Here is a 12,199-nt window from a genome sequence, read left to right as displayed (position 1 = left end):
GTAAAAAATGAAAACATAGTAGACAATAACATTGAATAGGTCATCAGAACAGGTCATCATCTTGTGGCGCATTTTCACTGCAGGACCATGACGGGCCGTGAATATCACGCTTCCTATTTAATTTCCATTTGCCCACGGCCCGCTTAGTTCCAAATAATCATGCAGGCCATGGGTAAATGGAAATGAAATTCAGCCTCGTTTGATATCTGGTACTGACCTCGAACCAAGCAAGCCGGTGGGTGGGGTCACAAATGGCCGTACTCACACAATGATGTCACAGTGTCGCGTATGTTGTTAATACTCATGCATGAGTCACTGACGCTATTTTTATAAGAGAAGGTAAATCTGACTACGAACGGTACAGCTACACTAACGGTAAACTCTGTGCTTTTGTGTGTGTGGACATGGAGACACTCAGGGGAACCATGGAACATGTCTCACAGGTAGATAGATACTTTGGGTGTGTGGGTGCATGCCTCTTGCTTCATGCCGTTCATCCTGAAAGTATGGCCCACACCCCTTTCAAGATCTTAACGTGGCGGGATGTCACGGACTGTGGGGGTGGAATGGTTTCAAGGACATCAATAAACAGGTACCAGTGAATGTCCTCACGAGTAGGCCAGAAGAATCGGTTTGATCCAAAGCGATCCATCCACTTTACATGGACATGCTTTTCATCTGTGTTCAGGATGATGCCTGGACATATAGTAGGTCTTCATTGTATCTCAGCATACACCATTTCCCAAGAACCCCTTTGACTTCCCACTGGATTTCCTTCACTGGCTGTATGTGTGGCTTTCCTTCACTGGCTGGCTGTGGCCCAGCAGTTGGCACCTTGCTGAAACTGAAATGCTGTGTGTTGAATCACTTGCAGTCGAGTAGCTTCTGTGTTGAGCACATGCAGCTGACATCACGATACTGTATATCAGTCCGGTTGGAATATTATCAATTGTTTATGTTAAAAAAAACAAGGTTTTAGTGTAAACAGCGTTTGACATGTTTCTACAAACGGTAATGGAACTTTTGAGCTTTTCGTCTATTGATTTGCGCCCCCGTCTCGTGCCTTTGGAATAGTGTTCTGGACGTGCCAACAAAACGGAGGTATTTGGACATAAATTATGGACTTTATCAAACAAATGAACATTTCTTGTGGAAGTGGGAGTCCTTCCGATTGCATTCCGCCGAAGATCAGCAAAGGTAAGAAAATATTTATAACAGTATTTTAGAGTTTTGACGACACCGTGGCTTGACGGCTAACTGTATAGCTTGCATTGATGGCAGAGCTCTGTACTCAGAATATTGAACAATGTGCTTTCTCCGTAAAGTTATTATAATATATCTATAATTCTTTAAATGATTGTTATATATTTTGTCAACGTTTATGATGAGTATTTGACCCAAGTTAAACAATTTAAAGGCAATGCTATCAAATACTAATTGAGTGTACGTAAACTTCTGACCCACTGGGAATGTGATGAAAGAAATAAAAGCTGAAATAAATCCTTCTCTACTATTATTCTGACATTTCACATTCTTAAAATAAAGTGGTGATCCTAACTGACCTAAGACAGGGAATTTGTACTAGGATTAAATGTCAGGAACTGTGAAAAATTTAGTTTAAATGTATTTGGCTAAGGTGTATGTAAACTTCCAACTTCAACTGTATGTTTACATCAACGGCAAAATGTATGGATTATTTGCACATTTTATTAGTCATATCCGAAGTACAAATTAAGTGAAGGCCATGGAGGACATGACAAAACGCTTGGTGTCAGTTGAAAACAAGATATTTTCTCATATTAAAAATGCAATGAATATAATGTTTCTTGCACTTCATTACATGGGACATTTCAATTTATATAAAAAAAGCTTTTTAAATTAGATTTTGGTGACCCAATACTTAAAATATACTTAAAAAGGTCAGAGGGACTCAAATCGTACTGGTTTCATGGAACGACCCACAATATTACAACAACCTCCTTCCTTCTATACCCCATTGAACTAGTTTACTTGCAGGCCCATTGCCTGTGAAAAATGTATTCAAACAGGATATTCTGTATTTGTTAAAGGTCAAAATTCCATTGTAATTAGTCTGTGCATTTTCCAACTGTAAACCAATAGGCTTTCATTTGTGTAATTAGGCTATTTGGTAAATAATATCATTGTCACATAGCATATAACCACAATGTTGCTGAGATACTTAGAAAGCCTGGGAGAGACACACATATTTGTTCTACAGCTTTACAGACTGAGATGAACAAGTTGCTTTCAGACTGAATGAGAGCTGTGTTTTGGTACTGCATCAAAACCACTTGTTGCGCACTGTATGAGTTTGACAACTTACCCTCTCAACGTTCTCCACGGTTAATTCTAATGACACCGGGTCGGGGCTCTACTGTTGGCTATAGGAGAAAATCAGTTAATGTCCACGCTTATGTTGTTGCGCCTGCCGCCCACAGTCCGTGGGCTTTAAAAAGTCTCCCTCTATCAGTCAATGCTGTTGATGACAGAGGTGGCCCCTGCCAATAGGCTAGCCTTCTCCAGGTCAAGGTCAAAAGTGAGTTGTCTGGAAAGGTTTTCAGCGTTCATTGTCCTGTTGTGATTGACACGTGCTGAGCATGGTACTGACCACAAACCAACAGGTCCAGCAGAGCATGACAGGATCATGTTGAAACACAACCTCTGTTGGTAGATTAGGCAAATGTTAAATGTTTAAGAGGAAATGCTGGTCTATCCAACAGTCTATCACAGGAGGCTGCTGAGAGGAGGACGGCTCATAATAATAGCCGTAAAGGAGCAAATGGAATGGCATCAAACATCCTTTTGATGTGTTTGATACCATTCCACTAATTCTGCTCCAGGCATTACCACAAGCCCATCAACCCCAAATAAGGTGCCACCAATCTCCTGTGTCAGGTCTATATAATTTTCTTACAAGCATTTAAACATAGTGAATCTTTACAACAGATCTATAACTACCTGTGTAGGGCCTATCAGTATTACTGATTAAGGAATGCCCAGAAATGAGTGTTTTACACAGCGTGCACGGAGCAGAGGGCACGCGGTGCAGCAGTGACAGCTGAGGGGTGGCACGCCCCCTCAACGTGAAGGGGGGCCACGGGCATGGCGGTGAGACGGTGACACATTCAGAACACATTGTGGGCTTTGAGTTCCATCGACAGACGTCGTCCTGACGGAGCCGGGCAAAACATTTGACACTGACATTGCGCGACGCGCTTCACATATCAACCCCACCCCTTCTCTCCAAAGCCAGACCCCTGTATGTATTTTTAGCAGTGATGTTCACTGTCAACTAATCTAACGGAAAGAACAGAAAAGAACACGCTCCTGCAAAGAAGATAACTGGCGTTATTGCCGTTGAACGTTTAGTCATCCACGGAAAGCAGCAAGTGAAATGAATATTGAAAATAATCTACTGCTTTGTGCCTTGGTGATCTTTACCAGTTCATCGGAGACAAAGGGTAGGCCTAGGTGTCAACGGTGTGTGTGATGTGTTTAGAGTAGACAGCCCGCTGAGCAGAGCGATATTTTGTGCTCCACATTCAGTCTACCTTGTCATCGCAGTATGTTCTGATGACAGTAGGACAATCTGTATGATGTAGGTTACATTTAGATGTAGCCTAATGTTACATATTTTGTTTGGCAGTGTTTATTGATTGGTTATACACTAGGACTGCGTGTCAGTGCAGGTTATTATCAGTTTATTATAGTGAAGGAAGTTTCTATTGACATAATGGGCCAGTAGGAATACTCTTAGAATTTCTCAACATATAATCAAGCATTATGTATAGAACAATGTCTGACCAGAGGTCACGCATCCCAAATTGTGTTGTTCACATTAATTAGAGAACAATGTTCACTTCTGTTCATCGGCTGCACGTGTCACACAGTTACCCTGGAAACACATGCTGTAGGCCTAATGACATTACTTTCCTACTTATTTCCCAGTCACATTTTGTAATGTCTATTAGCTACTTCATCTATTCACAACAAAATGAAACACCAGAACATTCTATTTCTACAGTGACATCATCATCCTTTTCTTGCAGGTCAGAGCATTTCTTTGCCCCCTGTTGTCACCCCAGGCGCCCTCCAGCATGAGGGCATGTCCATTGCATCACCAGTCCTCCCATTGGTCAATGAAGATGAGGAGGAGCCGCAGCCAGAGCCAAGTCCTGCCAAACAGACCTCTCCAGACCAAACGAATGGAGCCCCAACCAAACCAGCTTTTATTGACGGCGACAGGCTGCTTCAATCAGAGTCTGTTACAGATGCTGGTGACTGGGATGACATGGCTGTGACCAATCAGATGACCACGTCTCTGCCTACACCTGCACCTGCACACACAGTCAACACCGTTACCGCCACCCAAGACAACGCCACTCTCACAGGTACAGTAACCCAAAGGATATTTGACTTATATCAGAGACATTAAGCCTGCCTATATTTCCCATGGTTACCCAGAGGTAGCTGGTACCAGTGGACTGTGTACAGTCTGAAAATAGAGACCCGCATTCTGCAAAAGCTGCTTGTTTGCAAACACAGAAGCTTGCCTCTGGCTCCAACCCACCGCCAGGCAGCATAGCAGGGGTATAGAAAGTTTAGGGGTGTAGAGTGGGATGTGGCAACGTGATGTAGGAACTATCGTTTTACTGGACGGACAAATATAACTCTCTCTGTCGAGGCTGAGCGTGTCTTCTGTGTCTGACACCTCTTCTGCCTGACACTGAAAAAACACACAATGTTACATAACAGCATCCAGATTTCAGTCTCGCTCTCTCCCACTCTCTCTCTCTTGCTCGCATATTTGCTTTCTTTGTCTAATTCCTCTCCTTTTGATTTCAAATAATAAGTCGAGCCTCATTTAGGAGAATCAGGAATGATGGTACATGAAAAAAGGCTTGGCATTGCAGAACCTTTCTCTGTATCTTCCTTAGAGATGCTGTATGTGTACACTATGTAATACAGTTTATATACATAGTGTACAAAACATTAAGAACAGCTTCCTAATATTGGGCTTCGACCCACCTGCCTTTGCCATCAAAACAGCCTCAATTTGTAGAGGCATGTACTCTACAAGATGTCGAAAGCGTTCCACAGGGATGCTGGCCCTTGTTGACTCCAATGCTTCACACAGTTTTGTCAAGTTGGCTGGATGTTCTTTTGGTGGTAGACCATTCTTGATACACACCGGAAACTGTTGAGCGTGAAAAACCCAGCAGCGTTGCAGTTCTTGACACAAACCGGTGCGCCTGGCACCTACCACCATTTCCCGTTCAAAGGTACTTAAATCTTTTGTCTTGCCCATTCAACCTCTGAATGGCACACATACACAATCCATATCACAATTGTCTCAAGGCTTACAAATCCTCCTTAACCTGTCTCCTCCCCTTCATCTACACTGATTGACGTGGATTTAACAACTGTCATCAATAAGTGATCTTTAGCTTTCACCTGTATTCACCTGGTCAGTCTATGTCATGCAAAGAGCAGGTGTTCTTCATGTTTAGTACACTCAATGTACAATACTGTTGTAATTCTATTTCTCTGGGACTTTCTCTCAGACAGCTCCTCCTCCTCGTCCCCTGTAAAAAGCACCTCCCCTGCAGGACTGCCCTCCACCCTAGGGGACACAACCTACCCTGTCCCTGCTGGAGGCCACCTCACCACCTCTACTCCTCCTGTTTTAGATACCACCCCACCTCCATCCCATGTTTTTACACCGATCCAGTCCTCTGTCCAACCCAGCACCCCAGCACTGACCCCTGCCCCAACCCAAACCCTCCCCACGGAAGACCCCAAGACCTCCGGCCCAGTCCATGTCCCTGCCAGCCCGCCTCACCAGGAGGTTCCATCAGAGCTCACCGTTGGAGATGAGGGTAAGGTGATAATTGACCAATTAACCGATCAACTAATTCACTGATTATCCAGATAGCAAATGACACGACAAATTAGCCAATGAATCAATCAAAGCATTTGACATTTTGTTTCAAAGGGCCACAGCTCCAATCTCCTCTGGACCCTTTGCTGGCTAGCCTGGTCTCTATCTTTATCATCACCACAGCCATAGTCTCTGTTGTCCTCTTCCTCAAATTCCGCCAACGGACCGACCACCCTGACTTCCACCGGCTGCAGGATCTGCCCATGGTGAGCATACTCTACTGGACATGTTAGATTCAGGTCTTCTATGGCATGTCATTTGATGTGGGATATATGATTTCCGTGAATTTGAAGTGATATAGTGTTTTTCAACATTAACTCGTCCTAGTCTTGTCTTCCTGTCCAGGATGACTTGATGGAAGGCACACCACTTTCCAGATACACTTACAGTTACTGATGACGGAAAACCTCTCATCATCAACAGTCAACTTTACTTCTAGCCCAGCTACACAGCAGATATCCAATCGGCCACCGTTTTGGATCCTGGCAAAGCCTTTGACTGGACTGGAGGCCCTCGGCCAGCGCCCATGTTGTCTCACTATGATTCCCCCTGCTGAGCAGTTTCCAATTTGATTATATTATATTAACAATTAGAAGGCATTCAATACCCAATCAGGGGTTGCAGTATTAGGACATCAGAGGTTCCGTTTCAACATTAGGCCAGCACCATCATTATTCCCTTTGAAGCTTTCATACGTTTGATCTGCACAGAGTTCTGTTTTGTTCTTTGTAATGTACCCCCCCTCCTCCTTATACAGGTCATACACAGCACAGACTGCACTTTATTGTGTTATAGAAACAGACACAGTGCCCTCTAGGGGATATCAGTGGAAGTGGAGTCCCCAAGTGAGCTGGTAATGTATGAAGAAAACACAATGCCACATTTGATGTTGTTGCCAAGGACCATGATAGGGGGGAAATAGACAGGGAGTGAAAGATGCTTACTGTAGAGGGACTTTAAGTGATTTAAATGTTCACCAGTCTCCATGTTATGGGACTATTCTAATCCATGAACTGGATTAGGCAAGTACGTTATCTAGGCAAGTCAGTTAAGAACAAGTTCTGATTTACAATGACGGCCTAGGGTTAACTGCCTTGTTCAGGGGCAGAAGGACAGATTTTTACCTTGTCAGAAAAGGGATTAGCTCTAGCAACCTTTCGGGTTACTGGCCCAACGCTCTAACCACTAGGCTACCTGCCGCCCCATGAGTGAAGTATTCTTTCAAACCAGAATGCCCAGTGGGTTGTCTTAACAAGGGATTGAGTTTCTTGAAAAACACCCATCCTTGGTCTTACTTGCATGAGAGCCGGTAAAGATTCTGTAATTGTAACCCCAAAACGGCAGGGTAGCCTAGTGGTTAGAGCGTTGGACTAGTAACAAGAAGGTTGCAAGATCAAATTCTCTGAGCAAACAAGGTAAAAATCTGTCGTTCTGCCCCTGAACAAGGCAGTTAACCCACTGTTTCTAGGCCATCATTGAAAATAAGAGTTTGTTCTTAACTGACTTGCCTAGTAAAATAAAAAAAAGATTTAACCAATGTACAGAGAGAAGTTCATTTTTTAGGGGGTAGTGACAGAAAGGGGGTCCCCTCCAATAAGGGTGACTCGATTAAAAACCATATCTAGGCCTCCTGAGTGGGGCAGTGGTTTAATGCACTGCATCACAGTGCTAGAGGCATCACTACAGACCTGGGTTTGATCCCAGGCTGGATCACAACCTGCTGGAATCAGGAGTCCCATAGGGTGGTGCACAACTGGCCCAGTGTTGTCTGGGTTGGGGGAGAGTTTGGCCAGGGGGGGCTTTACTTGGCTCATTGTAGCAGGCTGGTTGTCTGCCGGTAGACTTCGTCATCAGTTGAATGGTGTTTCCTCTGACACGTTGGTGTGGCTGGCTTTTGAGTTAAGCAGGCGGGTGTTAAGAAGCGCTGTTTTGCAGGTCATGTTTCGGAGGACGCATGACTTGACCTTCTCACGAAATTGGGGTAAAAATATCTAAAAATAAAACATATCTACAAGGTTTGATCCAATTTCAAGACTTTACTTTGAGGTGAAATGTTGGGTTCACCAACAGTGGTCACACAATGGTGCTTTCATGTGAAAGTGATCGGTTAAGGAACTTTGTGAAACACAAATTATGCAAAATCTACTTACATATTTATTAACTATTCTGTTGATAGTTATGTCTCACAAAATGATCCTTTAGATTTGTAAATTGGAAATACTAAAATGCAGAAACAGAGCAGTGTATGTCTAAGAACTGAGGTTTTTAATTACATCTAGATTGAAAATTACATGTTTTGTCTTGCACTGCAACAAATCATATTTACAGTGTTTAAGTGTTTCACTTGTGATTTACCTATAAGTGCCTAAAGTGATATAGGATGATATACAGTTGCAGAGTTAACTGTAAGAAATATGTTTTAAGGACTTGTTCCTGTGTTTGATAATAAAACTGAAACCCTTTTAGCTGTGTGCTTTCGACTCTTCAGCTGATGAGTGATTCACAAGTTCAGAGAGTTATTGTATTGTTACTTAGTACAGTCCCCAGCCTTAATCCAAACCTATTCAACAAATCAAGGACAGAAATTGCCTAATGGCTAAGGTAATAATAGTGTGTTCCTTGTGCCTGCATGTAGACTTAGAGGTGGTGTGTGAACTTTGGACAACTATGCAGCTCAGAACAATGAGGACAAACACATCCCTCACACACATTATTAACCTCTTGGCAACCTTTATCTAATACACCTACACACATCTCACACACGCCCATAGATACCAGCATTAAAACACACATTTCACACACGGCCATGGATACCAGCATTAAAGTCCACGACAGAACCAAATACAAATATTTAATATTTCCCATGGTCATTTTATACATTATTATTTCATTAAGAATACAGTTTTGGTAAATATATGTATTAAAACATCACGCTCACAAAGAATAGGTTAATCAACGTGGTGAACCATGAGCCGCCTCTGTCGTTCGTTGCAGAAGGTTCTCTGGGTCTGTCAGTGTTCAGTAGTGGGTCAGGGAGGCGTTGGGGTGGTGTAGTTATGGAATGAGGCACAAACAGCAGTGATTGTCTGTTTCCACGTTTACTGAACTCTGTCTTTCTACATATGCCATACACATGTATGGATGCCCACAAGGGACATTCTACTACTATTAGATTGGGGTTGCAGTACCTCACTGGGGAATGGTAGCAGGAAGGGGAGCTGAGAACCTCATCCCCGGTCTCATCCCTGACCACACCCAGTCACCACAGCCCAACAGGGTTCTGCCAAAGTTGGCTACGATCAGCATCATGCCCAGCAGAGCAATGTTCCCGAACGCCCCGCGCATCCTTTTCTTAGGATCTGGAAGGATAGCATAGAACAAAACCCTTGAGTAATGGCTGCCATATTGTTTTGTTTTCATCAACTATTGTATTATAAGCATATCTATCAGTTGTCTTACCTCCAGTGGAGTATCCGTATGCGTAGATCTCCCTGCTTATAACCCATGTCATTCCAAGACCACTGACTAGGCGCTGTAACACACAAGGCTCCCTGTTAGTATACTACAGAAGACTCTTAATGCCTTAAAACCCCCTCAAGTCGATGTCTGCGCCCCCAAGGAAATCTAGTTAGTATCATAAAAAAATCTCCATCAAAATGTGTCTGTTTAAGCATGGGCTGTATCTCAATCCACCGCATTTGCCAATGGCGGTCTTCCACATCTATGGTGGAAGGTAGCCGAGCTACAGAGGTGTTTGTTTGTCAGACCATGAAACATCCCAAAAATCGGTCTTCTCACAAAAACATCTGTATCGCCCTGAGGTTTGGCCTACTGAGTAATATGACCAGTCTATGGAAACAGGAGACTCTCGTGAACACAATGGTGTTCTCCGTTTTGCTCTACGCCCTCCACAAGTGTCATGGGACTCATCATAGGACTCATCTTATGTCGATACCGCCGAGTTTTGGCTACACACTAATGTAGCCCGGTATCAGTTAAAATAATTAATGGAAGTATACATGGAAGTAGTTTAGTGGCCCCAAAAAAGTGTTAAATATAGGTGAAAACATTTTTACATCATTTTCTGATCTTTCTTATATCGCTCAGATATAGGACAGACACTTTAAAACAAACTTCCTTTTTGATTCATTTTTTACTATTTGTTTTTACATGTATGAATCTGTATTCAATGTGTTTCTATGGGCTAATAGCAGTAAGGCCAAATTCAATGTTTCATCAAATAATCATATTTTATGTTTTATACCCAAAGGGGTCCTAAAATTCCAAATCAAATCGCTAAATGATCCGTGATATGACCATCGTAAAACCACACTTTATAGTCTTAAGGATAAATTAATGGGAATCAAATTTTGCAGAGACACAGATGAGTGTGCTTCTGAATATACTTTGACTAATGCGCTGTACAGTCTGGCATGCACGGTATGTGAATCTAACATAGAGTAAATTAATAAATGGAAGTCAAATTACAGGACTATGCAGGCCACCGATGGTGAGACAGAAGAGGAAGGCAGGGTAGATCTCCAGGCTGTAAAGAAATAATAACTATTAGTGGACCTATTATCACAACAAGAAATGTTAACTTTGTCTGTGAAAACATCTTGGGTTCTCTCTGCTGACTCTGTCAGCTACTTACTACATGTACATACTATAGTATTACTACATACGTGTTCTGATGGGCCCGCTGGATGCAATTGAAGATATTTCCGGTTTCTGGGTCATCGCTGTACATCTGAGGGTACTGTCCAACAGAGAAGAGAAGATTAGGTAAACCATCCAGAGAGGTTTTCTTAGCAAACACACAGTAGGCCTACTAGTGAGGTTAGGATAACTGGGTCCTTCTTTAAGGCTGTAACTTGAGCCCAAATTGTTTCCTGGTCCTGGGAGGCCACATGGTAAGCCGTATCCATTGAGCTGTCCCTGGCCACTCACTTTGATCATGTACTTCTTGCGGGCTTTGCCAACTTTCACGGCGAGGTGGCCGATCATGACTATGCTGGCAACACCAGTGAGAACGACAAACCCATATTCTTTAGACAGCACAACCATCCTGGCACTGATCTGCAAGAGGAAAATACATAGCCTACTATAGGTGAGTTGGTCTATCCCACTTTCACTGTAGATAAGATACTGGTTGAAAGTTCAATCCAATCAGGTAACAGATTAGTTAGTAGGCCCTATGTTTTAAAGGACATTACATGAAAGCTATTCCACTGCCATGGAGCATAGGCTTCTATGCAAATATGAAATGTACTTATTCTGTCTATTTGTAGCCTAGTTTATGGCGTAACTAGGCTACTAAAAACCCTTTACCCTTACCAAAGTTTTACCCCTTGATTCAACCTGGATGCAGAGGTAGACATAGTAAACATACATTCATAAAACAGATTAACCACCCAACTTTTTGCCTTAAGTAACTATACCAAACATAACATATACTATTTTGAGTGTCCCAGATTTACATTTACTATGTTACGTAGTATATGAGACCAGGCTGCTTGATTCAATGTATTTGTGGTACATAAAAGTTACCAGGGAAAACATAAAATGCGCATATGGACGCATTTTCAACCGGGTAAATGCAGTTAAACTTGGTGAGCTAAAATCTCCCAAAATAAGGTCAAGCCAATTGAGAACTAGGAGTGCAGCATTATATCCAGCAACAAGCAACAACACATCATTTTGAATACTACTTGTAAAATAAATTGTATGTACCTGTAAATGATGATCTGAATAATGTTCGCAAATTGTCTGTATTCTTCCTGTCAGTAATCCTGCCTTGTCTGCTCCTGCATAGATGAGTCACATATTAACACACAGGAGAGGCGTGGCGCTTTCACTTAGTGGGGTAGAGTTCATGGTTCATACCATAATAAAGGTGGGGGAGTGTGAAACTTCGTAATGAGTTTAAAACCTCTTGGGGCTAGGGGGCAGTATTTTCACGACCAGATAAAAAACGTACCCAATTTGAACAGGTTACTGGTACTGATTGACTGCATTGTTTATATGGAATGTTGGCATATTGGCAGTTAATTTGAAAAATTATTGGAATCTTTCCACTTAAACTGGTTACCTATCTAGCTAATCAACATAGCCTACTGTGCCGATCATCTTAAAATTCTTTGTTTTACACAATATCTCATCACACCACTGGGTGACCATGGGTGACCAACTCTCTGACCAAAATGCTGACATGTTATACTGTGATAAGACCTTTCA

The 12,199-nt window shown here is 42.5% G+C and overlaps 2 protein-coding genes across 6 annotated transcripts; one reads left to right on the top strand and one right to left on the bottom strand.

The window, feature by feature from the left end:
* Positions 1-825: 825 nt before the first annotated feature.
* Positions 826-8,427, top strand: LOC106600406 (proline-rich receptor-like protein kinase PERK8). 4 transcript variants are annotated; one of them, XM_045714772.1, is made up of 5 exons: positions 826-1,101; positions 4,071-4,412; positions 5,586-5,900; positions 6,017-6,168; positions 6,290-8,427. In XM_045714772.1, exons 2-5 carry the CDS (start codon positions 4,127-4,129, stop codon positions 6,356-6,358), a joined length of 822 nt encoding a protein of 273 aa, XP_045570728.1. In that variant the 5' UTR covers positions 826-1,101; positions 4,071-4,126; the 3' UTR covers positions 6,359-8,427. The 4 variants fall into 4 exon arrangements, with proteins under 4 accessions (XP_045570728.1, XP_014047199.1, XP_014047197.1 ...); XM_014191724.2 differs by lacking the exon at positions 826-1,101 and adding an exon at positions 2,811-3,482 and having other exon boundaries at positions 5,712-5,900; XM_014191722.2 differs by lacking the exon at positions 826-1,101 and adding an exon at positions 2,824-3,482.
* Positions 8,428-8,799: 372 nt separating this feature from the next.
* LOC106600407 (microsomal glutathione S-transferase 3) lies at positions 8,800-11,833 on the bottom strand. 2 transcript variants are annotated; one of them, XM_014191725.2, is made up of 6 exons: positions 11,696-11,833; positions 10,913-11,041; positions 10,648-10,721; positions 10,451-10,508; positions 9,422-9,494; positions 8,800-9,321 (listed from the first exon to the last, which is right to left on the bottom strand). In XM_014191725.2, the coding sequence occupies exons 2-6, from the start codon at positions 11,027-11,029 to the stop codon at positions 9,152-9,154; spliced, it is 492 nt and encodes a 163-aa protein (XP_014047200.1). In that variant the 5' UTR covers positions 11,030-11,041; positions 11,696-11,833; the 3' UTR covers positions 8,800-9,151. The 2 variants fall into 2 exon arrangements, with proteins under 2 accessions (XP_014047200.1, XP_014047201.1); XM_014191726.2 differs by having other exon boundaries at positions 10,913-11,063; positions 11,696-11,769.
* Positions 11,834-12,199: the final 366 nt, after the last annotated feature.

The sequence above is a fragment of the Salmo salar genome, chromosome ssa03, assembly GCF_905237065.1.
Source record: "Salmo salar chromosome ssa03, Ssal_v3.1, whole genome shotgun sequence".
Classification (NCBI taxonomy): Eukaryota; Metazoa; Chordata; class Actinopteri; order Salmoniformes; family Salmonidae; genus Salmo; species Salmo salar.
The sequence above is the reverse complement of the archived record's forward strand: the minus strand, read 5'-3'. Positions and strand labels throughout refer to the sequence as shown.